General features: G+C 41.2%; 2 protein-coding genes across 2 annotated transcripts; one reads left to right on the top strand and one right to left on the bottom strand.

Annotated features, from left to right (window-relative positions):
- Window positions 1-1,763: 1,763 nt before the first annotated feature.
- On the bottom strand, window positions 1,764-4,929 carry rpl30 (ribosomal protein L30). Its single transcript, XM_064348108.1, has 5 exons — window positions 4,820-4,929; window positions 4,660-4,708; window positions 3,846-3,991; window positions 2,469-2,599; window positions 1,764-1,867 (listed from the first exon to the last, which is right to left on the bottom strand). Exons 2-5 carry the CDS (start codon window positions 4,678-4,680, stop codon window positions 1,815-1,817), a joined length of 351 nt encoding a protein of 116 aa, XP_064204178.1. The 5' UTR covers window positions 4,681-4,708; window positions 4,820-4,929; the 3' UTR covers window positions 1,764-1,814.
- A 2,088-nt stretch (window positions 4,930-7,017) lies between these two features.
- On the top strand, window positions 7,018-20,509 carry LOC135261630 (skin secretory protein xP2-like). Its single transcript, XM_064348104.1, has 4 exons — window positions 7,018-7,490; window positions 15,075-15,596; window positions 18,326-18,412; window positions 18,617-20,509. Exons 1-3 carry the CDS (start codon window positions 7,403-7,405, stop codon window positions 18,403-18,405), a joined length of 690 nt encoding a protein of 229 aa, XP_064204174.1. The 5' UTR covers window positions 7,018-7,402; the 3' UTR covers window positions 18,406-18,412; window positions 18,617-20,509.
- Window positions 20,510-20,526: the final 17 nt, after the last annotated feature.

Here is a 20,526-nt window from a genome sequence, read left to right as displayed (position 1 = left end):
ATTCAATTGCAAAGGAGCTTTACTTCCCTCCACAGGCGTCCATGAGACTACAAGCAGCTGAAGATTATTCCTCTGAGCCATCCTGAGGGCCTAGGCCCACAGATCGCTGCTCTTTGACAGGTACTTCTGTTGAAGATCAAAGATCAGCCCACACTGAGCATCCCCTGAGCAACTACGCGGACCATTTTTTCCTAAATACATCTTATTTTTATTGCTGAAGAAGTGCATTTCTCGTGAAATTGTACCCACGGAACTGTTTTTAAACTACAACTCACTCACAGATATAAATATCCCATAACCACTAAGATATTTTGGTGGCGAGCACGTCAAATGAACCTAGACTATTTCATTACGCAGCCGAATGTGAAACGTTCGTAAATAGTATCTGAAGAATTATCTCCATCCCTGTTGAGTTGGTTACAATTGAAATGAACCAGTGGCTTCATCAACACCAAGACAGCTTTCGGTTTGGGAATTGCAGATGTAAAGCCTTTCTAATTAAGAGGTACTTTTTCATGAAGCTCTGCAAGTCATCCTTTATGAAGAAATGTTGGTTTTAATTTCAGTGCGATGCCTGGAAATGTAGCCTTCTTGTTTCATCTTAGCACACACGGCTGTTTTTCCTTTTCTTTTCCACGGGTGATGTCCTGCTTTCAGAAGGCCCTCAGCACAGCGCAACAACAAAAGAATAAGGACTGATCTGTGATAGTCTGCATTGAGACAGCCCTGAGGCCAAAAACTGCTGGCCTACGGAAATGGAATACACTGCACTTCTGGGCACTTACATTAACTACAGAAAGTCACTGTTACAGTACAACGATACAGCGATCCTCACCCAAAACCAGAAACGTTCTACGTCAGCTTTTACACACATCTGGAGCTACTGTTATTCATTCAGGAATTTTTATTTGAGCTTCTTAGACATGCTGTTCTAGACATTTTAATCCCCATCTGTGTGTTAAACCTGGATTAGTCCGTCACGGTCCATATTTAGGCAAATTAAAGTACCCTCAGGGAATACATGAATTTGGGCTTAAAAACACATCTGAAGAGGGTAAACAGTTTCCCAGAAAGACTTTGTGTACAAGAGTCAAGTCAAGTTGCAGCCAAGTCAGGAGGTTCTGTCTATTCACATGTAGGTTTGACGATCAACCCTACATGTGAATAGAACCTCCTGATTTATGGCTGCCTATCAAATATAAATCTGTTGAACCAAGCCAATGTTATTTAACATCTTCACATTGACTTTTTCCCAGATATCCAATATAAACAGTCATTTTCTTAATCTCTGAACACCATAAATATACATGGAGAGTAGAATCTAGGCAAGTTATACTTGATCATGATCATAACATGCACAATATGTACCAGGCCAGAGTTTTTTCTGATTTGCAACCATCCATTTGATGATCGGTATCTTGGCTCTGGGGGACTGCAATTCCTTTGCGTTTAATCAAAAGCACAATCACATTACACTGTGCACAAGTCCATGGGACACCTCTCACAATATCAGAGAAGGTAGATTGCATGTCTTCAGAAGAAAAGCTAATCCAAGGAAATAACCACCGGTTTGAACTCTGCAACCCATTTATTTCCAGTGCTGCATTTCTACAGGAGAAACTAAAGCAAAAAGCTCTGCTATGATGTCACAGCACTACCCGGAAACTGAACCGGTAGCCTGATCACATCACTCCACTGACAGGACTTCACTAAATAAGCTGCCAAATCATATAGCAGCACACAAAATAACACAAACGCCACAATCACCATTTCAGCACGTTTATTTATAACAACTTGGGGGGAAAAAAGGACTTCTACTTTTCGCCCTGCTGCTGGTCTGGCATGCTTCTGATGATGTCAGAATCGCCTGTGGATGAGGAAGACAGTACGTCAGCACCGTAAACATCCCCAACATTACACCACCCTTTCAGAGGTAGGAAGAAAATAGGTGCCATTTTCTAAAGGTCATCAACTCGGTACGCCTCTGTTTTACATCGACACATCCCAGGGAAAAGATTTGTTTTAAACAGGAGGAATTGTACCCAACAAAGCAGGGGTGAGAACAGAAAAGACACTGAGTCCAATCCGATAGCTCTCGAGCTGGGTATTTATCTAGCGAATTTCTAGCCCTGCTCAGATCACCAATAGACCCAACAGGCGAGAATGATTCGCATCAACTTGATTAAAACACTTCAGTGTCTAAAGGGAGAAACTGGGATGATCCTGACATCCAGCACCAAATCAGATTTTTAAAAAAACATTACAAGATAAATTAAATACTGAACAAGCTCAGCGTGAAATTGTTCGATATGACCAATAACAACATGCCGGATGAACAGTCGCTGCTGAAGAGATTTAAATACCTGACAGGCTTTTTAATGGACTACGCGAAGCCTTGTTGAACAGAAATCAAAACTCTACATGTATCACATGCACGAGGAGCAGCCCAGGACTGTGCTGAAGCTTACCAGGGTCGATGATGGCCAGCGTGCATACCCTGTAGTATTTACCGCAGGCTGTGCCAAGTTCAATGTTGTTCCCACTGTAGTGATGGACACCGGTCTTGGCCAACATGGCGTAATACTCAATTTCAGATTTCCTGCAAAAGAATACACTCCGGTCATAAGGCATGTCAATCCAGTGTACAGGGTAGCTCAAGATAAACAGGACCTTGTATAAAACTGCGAGACTCGTTTGGCTGTTGTAATCCCTCGCATATCTTGCTTTCCCCCCCTTTATTATCTACCCCTATCTCCATCTCTGTGGAAGGTCAGTAATAATGCCTTTAACCTGGTGCAAAATAAAAAACAATGGCCTGATTTACTAAGACCTTCAGCAAGCGCAAAATCTTTCAGCACAAGCAAAACCAGTAACATGACCAATGATTGGTCATGGTATTTGTTTTGCACCAGTCATTGGTTGTGCTATTAGTTTCACATGCACCAAAAGATTTTTCACATGCTAAAAGTCTTCATGCACTAAATGTGTTAAGCTCAGTCAAGAAAAAACAAACAAATGATTTCTTAAAATGGGACTCAAGGAGATGCCAACAATCTAATTTCTGCACAGAAAAAGCACAGAGCGACATCGAGGTACCAGTGAGCAACATCAGAAAACCAGCAAGTGGACTAAAGGTAGATCTTGCACGAGCATATAAAGTACTACGTGGAACACAGCATGGAATGTTGGTGCAATGTTCACTTATATCGTGCCAGTACAAGAGCTGAACATAACAATTTCTGGAGAAATTTTGCACAAGGCAGCCAGATTGTCAGATCATTCCCTAATTTATGCCGCTTAAATGATTCACTGAAACTTCAAATCAATACAAGTAACATTTCTACACTTAGATGTGTTAACATCTTGCTTTAACTCTGTTCTGCATAACATTACTAAGGCCAATGATACAACTTTCCCATTTTGCTACATTTTCTCCGGTCATGATGTCAACTGTAGTGAGAGACAGCTGTACTGAAATGTCAAATGAAGGGCTAACTCAGTTCCTAACTAATCCAGATCTCAAATTACGTACATACATTTGGATAATGTGGTCAACTGAATCAGACTTGATGCAAGATTCTGTGAGAAACCAAGTTATGCCATTTTTGACAATCAGCATATGATCTGTGAATACAAAACTACCACTTAAGTGGCAGGCCTAACCTTCAGCAAGTGTCATTTCACTGAGCCTGACCAGAGTGACTGGTTAGTTTTGACCTAGATCAGGGCTGTGGAGACCAACCCAACAGGCTTTCAACATTTATTTCAACTTTCATACTAACATTCGCATTCCTAAACTGCTACACAAGGCGGCTCTAGTGACATAGCTAGAATGTCCTGCTTACCTGAGGGCCGGGCAGTTGTTGGCCAGAATAACCAGCTTAGCTTTGCCCTGACGGATCATCTTCAGGGTCTGTTTGTATCCCAGGACGTATTTACCGCTCTTCATCACCAGCTGGAGCCGAGAGTTGATCGACTCCAAGGACTTTTTCTGTTTATGAAAAAAGAAAATTTTCATTAGCTAATATTCCGCTAGCGCAATGCACGACATGCAATATATTGCACCAGTCGTCCAAGTTTGTTAACTGAACACTAACCAAGCGCATATCAGTCCACAGTTTGCTTAACTGTTAAATACTGAGTGTTGCTGTCAGACCATGAAAGTGAAGAATATACAGTGACGGCTTCTGTACTGTAACTAGCTTTCAGCTTAACTGTCAGAAACCTAACGTTAGTTACAACAAAATATCTTCCTAAAGTAACCAGTGGTTGGGCGGGGGATACAATTAAATATGGTTAGCTGACTTTGTTATGATACATACCAAGCTATCCACATTTAATAAACGTGCAGGCTAGTTAAATTACCTCAGCAAAGCAACTAGCTAGTAAACAGGCTCCGACAACATGATCGTATTAGCCTAGCTAACTGCCTACGCGTCATTGACAATCATGTGCAACATGCTTAATTCATATTTTAAACGAATATTCAAATTCATATAAACTGTTGTCGTAACATATTCAGATTATGGTCGCTAAAACGGCAATACGTACTGCCATTAAATTCACGAGAAAAATAAGCGAATGGAGCACAAGGCCTAACATATCCACACTCCACGTGAAGTTCCCCACATGCATCACTTCGCTCAGCGTTGAACTCACCGTTTTCTTTGCGGCCACCATTGTTGCGGTTTAGTCTCTTCTGGCCAACCTGAACACAAAATTGGACAAGTGAGCACCTTAGGTTTTCTAAGACGTATACTTGCGAGCTGAATGTGACAAATTCTGCCATTATTACTTAAAAAACACAGAGCCCACTCACCCACTAGCAGCTCAAAAATGGCCTCAGAGAGAAAGGAAGGATATCCCAGCATGCATCAGGATTCCACAGCAGAAGTTCAGCATCGCGAGAGGAACCTGCAAAGTAGCGATACAGGAGCGAAGCGCCTAATTTAAATGACTGATTTCGTAGGTGCTGACTAGTTTAGTTCCACTATTTAACCCTTTGAAGAATGGGTTTTTTTAGAATGTTTTTAAAAAAATTCAAAGTCAGTGTTCTAGAACTCCACTGCTTTTAATTACCAGCGGTGATTGTGAGCATTAGAACATTATGTTAAGAATATTTAATTTCCCCCAAAAAAATCGATACGCATGGTGTATAGGGTAGTTGTGATTTTGAGGACTGCCACTGAGATAGTCATCATGAAAAGTATTTTAATTTCCTTGAAAAAAAGAGACTCGACAAGAAGACATCTTAAACCCAATATATAGGCCTATTTTTTCTGCAATAACGAATGCACAGGTCTTGTTTTTAGCAGATACATTTTCTAAATTTTATTTTTAATTTTATAAGCAACATAAAGAGATTGCAATGGACGCATTTTGGTTCCGCAGGTGGCGCAATTGGAGCCTTATGCAACAGGCCTGCGATTGGTACGGCAGGTATTCGCTAAGTTACGGCTTGTTGGTGGGGCCTGCCCCATATACCTATACAGCTACGAGTTGGGAACTTTTCAGCGCATCTTAAAGAAATAAACACAATGACCACAGACTCTCAGTCCTTAAGAACATTAACTTCTGTACCTTCTGACCCTATGGAAACGCACAGAGTTAACATACAGCTTCACACATCCGCACAATAAAACCTCAAACTTCATGGGTTATTTTGAGTTTTCTCCTTCTTTTCCATGCCGATTTCATCATGACAAATGCTCCAGTCCCACACGATCAATAATTCTACCCAATGGACATTTACCAACATCTTCTGCCAAAAAGAACATCTGATCAAATTAGTCTGATCAAAGTAGCTATAATTGCAGGATGAAATTACAGGTAGCCTATTGAGTTTAACGTTTGATAACTTGCTAACGCTACCTGCTGTCCCTGCTGTGACTGACATAGAAGACGGAACCGAAAAGCATCACTGAAATCTGCTTTGTGATTTGGTCTGGTAGTTGCCGGTCGTATGGGAACCAGGTCGTAATAGTGCTAACAGGTTTCGGTACAAAAACCCGATTCACGATTCAAGCAGCTACGTGACTACAAGGCCCTAAACCTCGAACTACTATTGGAGGCTTTGAATAAATGAATTACAGATAACGCTGCTAATATTTAGGCCTATTAAATAAATATTGAATCTTACAAAACCATCCAGACATATGTTTACCCCATTAATGTACTGTATGTTTGTGGGTAACATAAACTCTAGCCAAATAAGTTGAATAGCATAATTTATTTCACAATGTAACATGAAATAAAAAACTTATCCGTGAACACAATGTTCAGAACATACTACTACTACTAGTAGTAATAATAATAATAATAATTATTATTATTCATTTTATTAATTATTTGCTTTTCATATACCCAAAGCACTGGATGCAGACAATTTTTTCATGCATATGGTTTTACCATTTTTAAGTGTAACACTGTTGAATTGCAGATTATTTCCACAATACAAGATTGACATTTCACACTTAGATGTGACAGATGGTAAAATGAATCAGATGAAAAAATGGTAGATGAAAACACACAGGGCCAAGTTACATGAAATAATTTAGGAATCATTGGGTAGCATTGGAATGCTTTGGAATATAGCTTGTTTTATTTGTGTGAGCCTATATTGTTCATTGTAACTTGGTTTCATTTTTATATCAATACTTCTAACGACAGGCCTAGATTAAGCAAGTTTTAATTATGGATTTATAGCTTTGTATGCATGAGTAAGCTGGAATATTTCTACGTTCATAAAGTTTTCGTTGAGATTGAATGTATTTTGTGATATCAATCTGATTTAATATCTCATTTTAAAAAACTTTGTCTTTATTTTAACTGAATGTTGCTGTATGGTAGGTCCACTAAGTTTAGAGAGAGAACTCCCAAGAGAATTACTTTTGGGAGAAGTAGGCTGTGCCTTTACAAAACATATTGATGCACAACGTGTTGCACGTGAGTTAAGGGAATATTTTCCTAGCTGCTCAGAAATGGGCATGGTAAATCCACTACACTAACATTGTTATTTGGACCAGGAGGATTGCACAGACAGGCTCCCCTAACTCGCCGTGAGGCAAGAACAACTTCAGGAACTGCCCACGCATGCTCTCAAACCAGCCATAATCACGCCCAGAATAATGTAGTGTCTGCGAGTTGAAGAACATCTTCGCTTGTTCTCGTTCACATTTGTATATGGTAACCGATCGCAACATATAGCAACCGTGGCGCTGTTTTTCTGGAACAGAACTGGGGATGTTGATATGAAGATGTTATATTGCTGTTAAAACAGCATACTGTGTGTTTTATAGAAAGAGGAGCTGACAACGTCTATGCAAGCTATAAGAGCAACAGGCCTCGCAGTTTAGCATATATATTCGTGTTACTTTTTTATCATTAATGTTCTGTAGTCAGAATGGGGTGTTCTTCTAGTACCCAAACTACAGCGCAAGGAAACAGACCGAACAGTAAACCAGAGGAAAGCAATGGAGCCGGTGCTATGGGTAAGCCGAATGTAGTTCCTTTGCTGAATACGTCCACAAAGTTGCGCCGGTTTACTTTACGTTACTCTTGAAAATTCAATTTCGCTGTCAGAAATTTCTTATAAAATTCTAAAATTCCCTTTTCTGTATAATGAGTTATATTCTGCCTTTTGTAGTATTTGTCCCGGCTTTCGTTTTTCTTGTTCCTCTGTTTGTGGATCGTCTAGTTAGTTCTGCATGCTGATATATTGCGCTTATATTTATGTTTTAACCATCTCAGCTGTCCGTCTGATTGAATCAATATGATTTAATATCTCATTTTTATTGTCTACATTTTAACTGAATGATGCTCTATGGCTGCCGACTGCATCGGATCTATGTTATGACTGAGACATCTAATACTTTAATTCCCTTGCAATTTAAAACAATCCGGCCGATTGTTCGAATGAATTATTTAGTATCTAGCTATCTGGTTTGACTGCTTAAGCTACGGAGGTTTCATTGCCTTTAAACTGGGGTTGCCACCATACTTTGTTGACAAAGTGGATCTTGATTGTACAGATGATATTAAACGTGTAGAATGTAAATTACTGCAATAATTACAGTGCCCTGGAATAAAAAATGCGTTCAGATCACACAGGTGATACGTTTATAATTCATGGGTAAGCATAACATCATATTATCGTCATATTTCCCTGGCTTTCTTGGGCAAGACGCGGATAGGCGACATACTGTACACATTTAAAATAAATCTTAATGCTTCCCAAAATAAATAATTTGTCTTTTATTTTACAATTTACAAAAAAAAAAAAAAAAAAAAAACCCAAACCTTTAATTCGTAAAATCCAAAAATACAATCTAAATGGGGAGAACACAGGGGGAATAAAATCGTTACATAATCAACAGTGGGGAATCAAAATCACAGAATCAAACGTGTAAATTAAAACACAGGGAAATGATAAACTACTCTGGCAGTACATCGAATGAATAAAATGAGCTAAATAACTGGAACGTAATAAAATAAAATTAAAACCTGGAACGTAATATAATCAACGCAAACACCAAGAAAGTGTCGGTTTCAATATCTTGATTGAAAACCGGAAAATAAATGAATAGATTTTATATATGATAATCTTTTCATCATTCTGTCAAGTGAAGTCAGGGGTTGCTCAGTTTCTTGAGTTAAACTAAGATGTGAAATATTCCAGCCTGTTCTCCTGTAAAAAAAGTGCAGTTCATTGTTGTTTCTTCTTGTTTAGTCAGCCTCTCCCTCAGCTAGCAAACAGACCAAGTTACTATAGATGCTACATAGACAAGGTGTTAACTCTACAATTATGTCAGAATGCTATGCTATTACAGTGAACTTGAGTGAAGTTGATTATAGTGTCAGGTGAATGTACTTGCATCACCCTGGAGGTTATCCCCCAGCACTGTACAGTGAGGGTACATGCAGTCCCTTATCTTAAAGTGCACGGTCTCACTTCAAAACATCCGCTTCCCCACCCAGCCTGTGTACTGCCTGGGCCTGCATGCTGCAGCCATGGGTATCACCATAGCTGTTTTATTTGGACACTTCCTGCTTTGTCCTCCTTTGATTCTCCTTGATTCTCTCTGGGGAATCTGGCATGCAGGATGGAGTGGCCTCTTCGGTTACGACAGGTAAAAGAAAACCCACTTTGGTGACTTTACTTTCCTGCTTCTACTCAGGGGTTCCTGTGCTTTCAGAGTGTCTGAGCGTTCCCGTGTGTAGTTGAAAAAAAGATAAGACTGTCAATTTGACTTCCATGTTTTTTGCTTGACTTCATTGTGAAGTTTGACTAACATATTCATCCCAGTGTTACTTTTTCATTTTCACATAACTCACTTTTTATAAACTGAGGCATCACTCAACTCACAGGGTTGTCTCAGTATTGCAAAAAATGCAATGCTTGCTGACATTCTTAAAGTTAAGGACTAAGTGCACTGCTGCTGGCTCTTTGCTTTGTATTCCTACTTCATTTTACAGATTTTAGTGAGATGGATTCTTTGCAGCCCGTGTTTCTGGAGGCCTCTATATCTACAAACGCTTTTTGAATGTCAGTGCGAGAGAACGATTGGAATAGAGCGTTTCCAGAAATAACGGCTCAAAATCGCTCATCTGCAGTCGGCCATTTCACCCCACAGACACCAAGCGCTGTGCGTCTTTATCTGTGGCCGACCAAACAGCCCGTCTTTTCAGTTAGCTGAGTGGCAGATGTAAATTTGGAAAGGCCACTTTGCTTAGCTTTGCATGCGGTTCCCCATTCAAGGTGTACAGTACATGCTTGCATGAGAACATGCTTGCATCACATTGTTCAGTCAGGTGACTGTGTTTCTCACACATTATGTACACAGCTGAAAGTCAGGGGAGTAGCTCTTTGTGGAGCTGGTGTGAATCTGTCACAATTGCATGGTGCCACTTCTCAGCAGACCTGTATTGCTGTGTTCATTTGGACCGGGTGAATACCTGATTGGTCACAGCAGGGCTGTGTTTGCTTTGAGAGAGGCTTCCCTCAAACCATGTGCTCAGTGTTCCTAGTTTTCCATCAGTGACAGTCAGGTCTCCCATGGAAGTTGTGCATCTTTTTCAGCTCTGCTGTATTTCTAAGTTTTGCCCTATAGATCTTGAGACCTGGAAGCGATGAGAGATCTTTGTGAAGTAGAACCATACTGGAGCCAATCTGCTGTGTCATCTCTGTCAGTCTCCTTGTCAGAGAGACTTTTACACCCATGTACAGTATACAGTACACAGTAGAGACGGGGGACCTCTGTGTTCTCTGTTTTGAATGGACACTGTTGCAGGCGTCCTCACAGAGCTGTCCTAATACTGTAGCATTGAGATGCAGCGATTCATTGCTCCCCATTTCAATGGTTCATGTGTAAAACAGCGAACGCCTCACCACAAGGTATTTTAGTGGGTACGTCCTGTACCTTCCTGACTCGCTCCTGTGGGACCTCTTAAGCACAGGTTCAGTACACTCTACTCATTAATGTCTATCCCAGCTTTAAACAGGATACGGCACATATGTGGCCAGTGTCATCACAGTTTGCTTTGTACTGGAGTTGTGTTTTTGTAGAAGCCATGAGGACTGTTGGTTTTGCCCCCTCACCTAAGTTCGATAGCCCAACAAACCTGTATAGGCTAGCACAAGTGCGGGAAATTGCTCCATAAGGGACCCTATAGGCATGACAAATGAATTATTTACCATGTCATGAACAAGCAGCTTGGAAATAAAAGCTGAGTTTGAGAGACTTGCAGAAATGCACTCATGGTCTTGAGGGCCTTGTGGACATAAAAACAGCAGAACCTTGTTGACTGTGGAGGCTGCAGCCCGGTAGCATTGTGGAGAAATAGACAGGGCATCTATATAGTTATGGATATTCATAGATCAGAAAGTGATCTGGTAATGATGCATACACTCACCGCATTGCTGCAGTTTGTGTGGTGTTGGTGCCATAACCACATGATTTTTTTAAAAACAGCAGGTGTCAAATATGATTGATGCCAAAGTGTGGCATTGAAAGAGGTTTCCTTTCAATTTGTGTTATTGGTTTTTATTTTCACAATGTCCTCATTTCAAAAGTCAATGCTGTTAGCTGCAATACGGTGAGAAGTCCGATCCATTACATTACAGGCATTTAGCAGACGCTCTTATCCAGAGCGACTTACACAACTTTTACATAGCATTTACATTGTATCCATTTATACAGCTGGATATATACTGAAGCAATTCCGGTTAAGTACCTTGCTCAAGGGTACAACGGCAGTGTCCTTACCCGAGAATCGAACCTGCGACCTTTCGGTTACAAGCCCAGTTCCTTACCCACTGTGCTACACTCCGTCCTACATTACATATGTTTTTATTCATGGAAACGTTTAGTACTTGTGTGTACATTTGTTTGTTTGTTCTCCTGCTGTTGCTTAGTTTACATGCATTATGCAGATATATCACATTTCATCCAGTCTGGGATATTCCAGCCTCTCATGACTTAATCGAGAAACAGAGTTAATGTGTCAGCTGGTGACTTGCATTTCACTTTATCATTAACATATTCCTAACTGCAGGTGGCATGTTTCTCAAACTGTAATTCAGGGAGCTGTTGGGTGCATTTGAATGCAGACTGCACACCCTGCAAAGTAGTTTTCCTATTAAAGTATGGACCATGGACGAAAAGGTCTGTTTAACCTCAATTTCATTCAGACATAGCCACCACAGGGAATAAAACCCATTAAGCTCAACATGATCATCTATATCTGGGAACATTGTGTTTCTTGTCTGTCAGTTTTTGCCCTCATACCCTTTCCAGTAATGTAGTTACCTGGCAGTGATACATTTGATTAATGCAAACAAAATAAATAGCTTGTGATATGAGTCAATGTACTTACCCAAGATGCTCTAATATTGTGATGGTAAGCTTTGCTGAAGTGCCATTGGGGACTTTGTCCCAATAAGTAATGAACCTGGGCACTGTGCTCTTATTTTGGCACTGTGCTCTTATTTTCACTGCTTTATATGTCACTGTAGGTTAGTTTATGGAGAGAAGTGATGCATAGTTGTTATGCGATTAATTATTATCTTGGTCATTTCTTATCTTATCATCACCCTGATCGTGTGCATATTTGGTGAGATATGATTTTTTTAAAAACCGTATTTGGGGCAGCTGTAGGATGGTGTGCGTGATTAATCTCCTGCATTGTGTTCAGAGAACAAGGGAAGCTGAAGGTTTCTGTCTCAGGCAGGGAAGAGTCCAAAAGGCACAAGCGCTGGTGTCTGCCTCATAAAACAAGAGGAATGCTACTGCAAAAAGTAATATAGGTGAATGGCAGAGAGTTATTAAAACCCACTTTCTTTTTGAAACGGCAGCAAACTGCTGTCCGGCTCAAATTGGAGAGTCCTCTTTGTAGTGAAGAAAGCACCACAACGAGTGTGCTGGAGATACTTTAAATAATGAATACATAATAATGCGCTCGGTCTCATTATCAACATTTATGTTGCCGTGGACATGTCTGATCTGGCCAGTAACTAAAAACTAAATTTTAAGGAGGGGTGAAGGTGATTTTTTCTGGCTTGAATTTGAAGATGGACTCTTGAGTAGGCCTATAATTAGACTGTGAATTCCATAAGGTTTAAGACAAAGACATAAAATACAGAGAAATATGGTGCTCAACTGACAGCGATAGAAAGATAGGAAGGCCTAAGATAGGAAGGTCCATACTTTTAAAAAATGTTTATCTGTCTGTGCTCCACAATTTTAGATTTGTAATTGTAAGCAAACCATTCACAGGTGGTTAAAGTGCACATTCTCAGGTTTTATTTAGGGGTATTATAAACTTTGGTTCCACCATGTAGAAATTACAGCACTTTTTTATAAATAGTCCCCCTCTCCATGTCAGCGTACCAGAACTGTGTTTGGGACATGACAATGTTACGTAAATGAAAGTTGTGTTTAGTACTTTGTTGAATATCCTTTGGATGCAATTACTGCTTGAAGTCTGTTACCCTTCGACATTACCGTGTGCTGAGTATGTTCTCTGGTGATGTTCTGCCAGGCCTGTACTGCGGCCATCTTCAGCTCCTGCTTGTTTCAGGTTGCCTTAAGTTTTCTATTCAGCATTTGAAATGCATATTCAATTGGATTCACATCAGGTCAGTGATTTGGCCAGACAAGAATGTTCTAGTTTTTGGCTTTAAAAAACTCCTTTGTTGCTTTAGCAGTCTATTTGGGATCATTGGGCCTCAATCACAAAACCTTTCTTAAATTATTCTTACTTTTGTTCTTAAAAAATGCTCCTATGAAAAGCCAATATGGGATTCATGACAGACCGTTGTTTTTCTGTGGTGATGAATGCTGACTGTTTGTACAATTTATTCACAATCCTGTTCATGTCATTAGCATAAGGAAACAGCCACAAACAAATGTAGATAAGAAAAAAAGATGATGAATGCCGAAATGTTTGTACACAGAGTTTATGATGTAATAGGACCGTACGCATGTTTCGTGAATGAGGCTCATTGTCTTGCTGTTGGATGAAGCATCATCCAATGGGTTTGGAGGCATTTAGTTGAACTTCAGCGGATAAGATGCTTCTGTACACTTCAGAATTCATTCTGCTGTTGTTATCAGCAGTTACATCACATGAAATACAAGTGAGCCAGTACCTGTGGTAGCCATACATTCCCAAACCATAACAGCCCCACTATGTTTCACAGATTACGTCTTGCCATCATTCTGTTACAAGTGCATCTGTCCACAAGACCTCTCGTAGGTCATAACTTGGCGGATGGCTTACCTGCCATCCCAATGAAGCCTTCTGCCGACAGTAGTCACTGACACGTCCATGCCCACCTCCTGAAGAGTGTTTCTGATCTGTCGGACAGGTGTTTGAAAGTTATTCTTAATTATGGTTGGGATTCCTTTGTAATCAACTGTAGCGTTCTTCCTTGGCCTACCAGGCCCTTTGTGATTTCCGAGCTCATCAGTGCCCTCATTCTTCTTAATGGTGTTCCAAACAGTTGATTTTGGTAAACCGAAGATTTGGCCTATGTCTCAGTTTTTTCTTATTTCTCAACTTCATAACGGCTTCCTTGTCCTTCATTGGCACAACTCTGGTCCACATGTTGACATGTGCTAATGAGAATGAGAATGTGCATTTCAACCACATGTGGATTGTTTGATTACAAATCTAAAATTGTAGAGTACAGAGCCAAAATCAAGAAAATAAAAATACATTAATCCCAAACATTATGGAGCTGACTACCTTTCTATCTTGGGAAAATGACTCTGTCAGTTAGGCACCACATTTTTCTCTGTATTGTACGTTATGTCTGCATTTAATTTCTATAAAATCAGTTCATGTAATATTTTAGTTCTATGGTTACCTAGAGTGAATATGAGTGAATACTGTATCGTTTGTGTTGTTGACTGTCAAGTCTTACATTTCTTTGTGCGTGTCTGTTGTAAGACAGGTTATGTGATAAAATCAGGATAAATGTTGACTCATCCTAATTCAAAGGAAAATAAAACTCCAGTTGCACCAGCAGGACACCAGAGTCTTGGTGCTTACTCAGATCAGTAACCTGAGGGCTGCATTAATCTTCTGTTCTCCTTCCAGCACAGGACATTTGCGTTTTCTCAGTGTTAATCAAAGTTGGACTTGTTTTCTTTGATCACGTCAATGTTCTCAAGTCTGTTTTAGTTCCAGTATAGTAATGGAGTGAATGGACAGTCCTGGAATTCATCTCTATGAACATGACTCCAGGTTTCAGTCATATTCTCCAGATCTTCAATGACTTGTAAATTGTAATACTATCAAAATAGAAGAAGTCAGAGTTGGTGTATATAGTGGTTCTCTCATATATTTCTGGTATTACATTTTTAAAAAATGTATATATTAGCACAGGGGCAGCACATCAAATACAGTGAATACATTGATGGAATAAATGTGGGGTTGCTCTTGAAAGCATGGATTCTGTATGATTTCAGTTATCGTCTGTGTGCTCCACATCTGTAATGTGTCTCTGCGTGTTTCTGTCAGGTAATGTCTGTATGTTTTGTTTCCTCCTCACTGGCATGTGGTCGTGACAGCGAAGCGGACTGAGAATGGCGCTGGGGCGGAGGACAGCGAGACCATTCCAGACCCGGTCCAGCTGCCCGTTCAGAACGCCGGCCCCGAGGCCCAGGCCGCCGCGGCCGGGGAGACCGCCCAGGTTGCCGCGGAGACCAAGCCCCCGGCAGAGGATGCTGCCGCCGCCCCTGCGCCTGCAGAGGAGGTTAAAGGTGCACCTGCTCCGGACTCTGCAGCGGCCGTAGAAGGGGCTAAGGGAGAGTCTGAGGCAGGGGCGAAGACTGCGGACCAGGCCAAAGCCACAGAGGAGGCACCTGCCAGCGCCTCTGAGCCGGCCCCTGAACCTGCACCTGAATCTGCCTCTGAGCCGGCCCCTGAATCTAAACCTGCACCTGAGCCTTCACCTGAATCTGCATCTAAACCTGCCGCTGAATCTGCCCCTGAATCTGCATCTAAACCTGCACCTGAGCCTGCTCCTGAATCTGCACCTGAACCTCCCTCTGATCCTGCCCCTGAGTCTGCCCCCAAGGCCCAGGAGAAAGGTACACAAAGGAAGTCATCAGCTCTCCTCGCCTATCTTGCTCTGCAATGCAAATTAAACTCCTTCTGCAACCGTTATCTCTTCATTTAAATAGTCTATACTGAGAATAGATAGACCAGGCTGTGCAAACTGAAGGACTATGAGTGGCTTGTTCCACTTTGTACATCATTCCTCAACCACTGACAATGCAAGTAGTCGCTCCATCTTAGACAGCATTACTGTACACTGTAGCAGCGTGTGTGTAGTACAGGGCCCTGTTTCACGAAGCATGATTGCTGAGTTAGCTGGATAACTGCACTGAGTAAAACCTGGAACATGGACTGAAGTAAAAAAGAGCTGTTCTAGGTTTTACTCAGTGCAGTTATCCAGCTAACTCAGTAATCCTGCTTGGTGAAAACCCACCCAGGTCTCCCAGTTCCACCAAAAAGGAATTCTTGTGCCATAAATGATGTATTTTGCAGACTTGCATCTGAAAGGAAACACTGTGAGATATAACTTGTAAGTGTCCAAGCCAGCGACAAGCCTTGGTGAGTAGTCTAGGGGTTACAACAGGAAGGCAGTGCATCTGCCCGTTAAAAACATTTACCTGTGCAACACTAACCTTACTATGGTTACAGGATTTGTACCGCTCGGTCTCCTGCTCAGTCGACGGCAGCCCTGGTGGATTGCCCTTTGCCACGGTCCCTAGGCCATCGCTACCTCGTTACAGCATTTGTTACCAAGGGTATCCAGTACACAAGTTGTTCTCCATTATAATGAACACGCCAGGGGTAGAAAATGAATTATAAACAGCGTTAATGTGCCATGTGGTCGCACAGGTGGCATTAATCATTTTCAACAACAGCGTTCTCTCGATTGTAAGTCTGATTTTGCGCTTTTTCCGTTAAGAGAAACGCTCGAGTTGTCAGAACTAAAGCCGTTTCTGAGATCCCCGGCCCGTACAGTGAGGGAGTCACGTTCTGCCTGAGGGACTGGTCACATCTTTTACACAGCTGCCCCAGTCACACGTGCCCAAATCGCATTGATATCACCTTTTATTGCGGCAGATTACAGTGAAAGTGTGGATGTGTCTATCTTCAGGTGAGCGCTGATGCAAATTGACTGCGGTAGTCAGGTGAGCTGTTCAGCTTGGGCTTTCTCACGGCAGCGGATCGAGATCCATCACCCTGGCGGTTTTATGGGTGTCATCGAGCAGTTTAAAAAAAAAAAAATGTTTTTACTGTTCTTGTGATGTCAGTCAGTGCAGTTAGATAGCCACCTAGACTGTGGGGGCGCTGGTACAGCAGAATCAACAGCCCATTCATTTTCCTGCCCATCCCGTCGTCAGCTAAGAGGCGATCATTTAAAAGTGGCAGAACATCTTGCATGAATAATTAACGAGAGGTAAGTGCAGCATTCCTCAGAGATGCCGCGGCTGTCTCCGTTCTCGCATAAGCGGGCTGAGCTCGAAGTGGTTTGCTTAATTACAGGTTCCCAATTACTGTGACTGCCCTGTGAGCGTTACTGAATCGCATGCACTCTTAATTGCACAAATAGGAGGCTGATGATCTGATTATGAAGTAGAAACATCCTGGCGGATGTTTGGCAGTTCTGTTCATGGAGGGCTGTAGTCAGCCAGGCTCCTTTCCACTTGTACACTGAAAACTTGATGTTGTAATTTAGCCACTCCATTTGAATTAATTTTTGTTCAATTACTTTATACTTATATATATTTATATATAACATATTTCGGAGCGTGGGGTGAGGTGAGGGGATGAAAGGACATTTTTTTCGAACAAAAAAGTTCTCTGGCCGCAAATTGCCGGTCATTTAAAATAAAATAAAACATATCAAATGTATAATTATTAATGGGGCAGACACGAAATTGTCTTTAATTGTAATGGACTCAAAGGGCACTTCGTGAGATGGCTAGCTCTGTGGGGACAAATCTGAATCTGCTTTGTGGGCAAAATTAATAATGTTTTAATTGTGCGTGAAAATTGAATTATTGACCAAATGGAGCTAGAAATATTCCTCTCTCAATTAGCCTCCATTAAGTTTAATTTATGGAGAAAAACATCTGCTTCCCTTTATCATGAGAAAGATTCGCACAAATGCCAATGTTCCAAAAATATGAACTTCAAATTGTGAAATTGTCTAACAGTGAAAATTTTCGTTTGAAAGTGCTTATACAGTGTATTAGACACATAGCTGACCCACTATCTAGCTATCTGTAACTGCAGTTATGTAGCTAGCTCGGGGCAAGTATAGAGTTACTTCATTAAAAGTAACTTTCCCCTACATGTAAATGTAATTCCATGTCTACCATACCCTGACTGGAAGGGAACCTGTTCTTTTTTAATAAATGCTACTTGGGTATTTTATATTCAAGAGCATAGCGTTTACTCATTTACAGCTCGGTTTGATTGAATGCTCTGCTTGGCCTGGTTTACATGGTCTGTAAAATAGGCAATTAGAACACACTCGCATTGATGCTCTCTCTGTCTTTCACAGAAATATTAACTATTCGGTTGTTTCACTACAGTGATTACATTCAACACTCCATTCGCAAGTGCTCATTCTTCAGTATTCAGAGGAGGACATTTTATGGTGATTGTGATCTGTGAAGATGTTCAGGGCACTTCAGCGCTAGTGCTGGTGTGTCGTTAACACAAGTATTACGGGACTGCAGTATGAGTTAATCATTTTCTCTTCTCTCTTCTCTTTCCCCACTCTGTTTTCCATGAAAAGCTGTGGAAGAATCGGAGACAAAGGAAGCAGGAGGTGCCGAGGCAGCAGCTGACCAATCGGAATCCGCAAAGGCGGAATAAGCACCTGGTGAGGGACCCTGGCATCACCCCAAACAAGCTTCTGGTGCTGGGCAGGAGGGATAAAAATAATTGGGGTTTATTTAAAAAAGATTTTTATGATCATGAACTGTGGCTCATTTCCATGAAGGACGTGAGTGACTGAAAACTGCTGAGCTGAACTGAAACCATGTGAACCTGCGACGAAAACTGATCTCGCCTCTCCTTTCTCCAGCCCTGACGCGTTTGGTCGAGAGAACAGGAGTGAATGGATGCAAAGATGTTACAGAAAGTCAAGTGAGAGGACGAGGGACATCGTGAAGAGCAACCACTCTGAAAAGCACCAGAGAAATACTTCCGTTTGCCTGTTGCCACGATGCAGACCAGCGGAGTGCTCCACCACTGTGCCTTTCTTTCCTGTGAATCTGTGTGAGGGGTTGGGAATGGGTGCTTCTAATTTTGTAAAAAATTTCCTGTTAATCAATATACCCTAGTTTCATGGTTTGCAAAAAACAAAAATGATCAGGATTGTTTCTGGACCCCTCTGCTTTTGAATGATACTTTACATTTGAGACGGTTAAATTCAGGCAAATTATTACTTGTGGGAGAATACATTAAATACCAGGTTCCTGTGAACTGAAATCTTGTTGCCACATTCCACATAACATTGTGGAACCAACCCTGAGCTTTCAGAGTTTATTCACTTTCTTATATAAATCCTTAACTACTCCACCAATGTTCTCGCATGTGGAGTGTAAGCCAAGCATGCTACTGCTTTAAATGAAGAGCTGTTTTTAATCTCTCCAGTGGTGTCCTGTTCAGGATTGAGTCTGATTGGTCAAGCTAATTAGGTGCATAAATAATAGATTCAATACAAAAATGCTATTTTAGATAACTTTATAATCCACTTAGACCTATACAACTGTTCATTTGTAAAGCACTCTCACATAGGGACATAATTACATATGTGCCTGTGAAATTCAGTGTAACATTCTGCTTGAATGTTTGATTGCCACATTTAGTTAGTCGTCCACTGATTGGAACAGAGAGCAGAGGGTCCTTGAAGTTTTTAATGGGTAGCTACTGCAGCGACGGATATCACCCAGGCAACTGAACCGCCTAACCTTGCAGAAGGCACTTCAGGAGCGGGACGCGTCACACTGTAGAAAGCAATCCACCAATCAGAGCGTGTGGAGTGCTAAGGCCTTAAAGCAAGGCTGTTCCCAAGTGAGGAACCCACTGCTAGATCACCTTCCAGCAAAGTGCTGGACTGCTTCAGAAAATACTCAGCTGTATAAATTGATACCGTGTGTGGGTGGAATGACATGTGAATGCTTGGTAGGTTGGATAAGGATGTCTGCCAAATAAATGAGTGGAGGTGACTGTGTACAAGGCAGTCAGTGCTGCTTAGAGAGAACTCTAAAATCTCCAAATTTGTGGGGCTGTAGTACTGGGTCACCTGGCTTAGCATAACATATGGATATACAACGAACTAGTACACTGTACAGTGATAGATAATATACTAGTTTACAGCACTGCAGATAATGTAAAACACTGATTACTGTACAGTTGTGTAGATAACACTTAGATAATACATTTTACAATGCTACAGGTAATGTGAAATTGACCATAGACGGTCTGCTCATGAGCCGACTGAAATGGACCAGGTCAGCGGCTTCACACAAAGCTCCTAACTGTACCAGGGACTGAGACCAAGGACTTCACCTCCTCAGTGTTCAACAGAACAAAGGCCCTTCAGAAAAACATCACCCGTCTAATCTATGTGGATCCGACTTCTGTACATCGACTACTTTCATACAGCTGATTAAAGTACAAAATTTGAACAAGACATTTGCTGTGCAATATCTCAACAAATGTTTGAAACTGGCAAGAAAATTTTTGTATACATTTCTTCCACTGATGTCTTTAATGGACTTTCGAGATAATGTTAAATAAAAGATATATATGTTAAGTTACTGATTGGGAGGTGTGGGTTAAAACCAAAACACTTGTTTATGTTGCTTTAATTCACCAGCAATGTGTGCAGCCAGGCTTTGACTTCATAAATGTGTAATTCGACGCACCAGGTACTCTGTACAGTACAAATAAAAACATTCCATTAAGATTCGTACAGGCTGGTCTGTG

Source organism: Anguilla rostrata, chromosome 8 (assembly GCF_018555375.3).
Source record: "Anguilla rostrata isolate EN2019 chromosome 8, ASM1855537v3, whole genome shotgun sequence".
NCBI classification, from domain to species: domain Eukaryota; kingdom Metazoa; phylum Chordata; class Actinopteri; order Anguilliformes; family Anguillidae; genus Anguilla; species Anguilla rostrata.
This window is presented reverse-complemented; position numbering and strand designations above follow the sequence as displayed.

Excerpts from the sequence above, each read along its gene's own strand:
- rpl30 (XM_064348108.1), bottom strand. The coding sequence starts at position 4,680 with ATGGTGGCCGCAAAGAAAACG. Across the intron at positions 3,992-4,659 it reads TGGTGGCCGCAAAGAAAACG|AAAAAGTCCTTGGAGTCGAT; the intron begins GTGAGTTCAACG and ends TTTCATAAACAG. Across the intron at positions 2,600-3,845 it reads AACAACTGCCCGGCCCTCAG|GAAATCTGAAATTGAGTATT; the intron begins GTAAGCAGGACA and ends ATTCTTTTGCAG.
- LOC135261630 (XM_064348104.1), top strand. The coding sequence starts at position 7,403 with ATGGGGTGTTCTTCTAGTACCCAAACTACAGCGCAAGGAAACAGACCG. Across the intron at positions 7,491-15,074 it reads CAATGGAGCCGGTGCTATGG|CGAAGCGGACTGAGAATGGC; the intron begins GTAAGCCGAATG and ends TGGTCGTGACAG. Across the intron at positions 15,597-18,325 it reads CCCCAAGGCCCAGGAGAAAG|CTGTGGAAGAATCGGAGACA; the intron begins GTACACAAAGGA and ends TTCCATGAAAAG.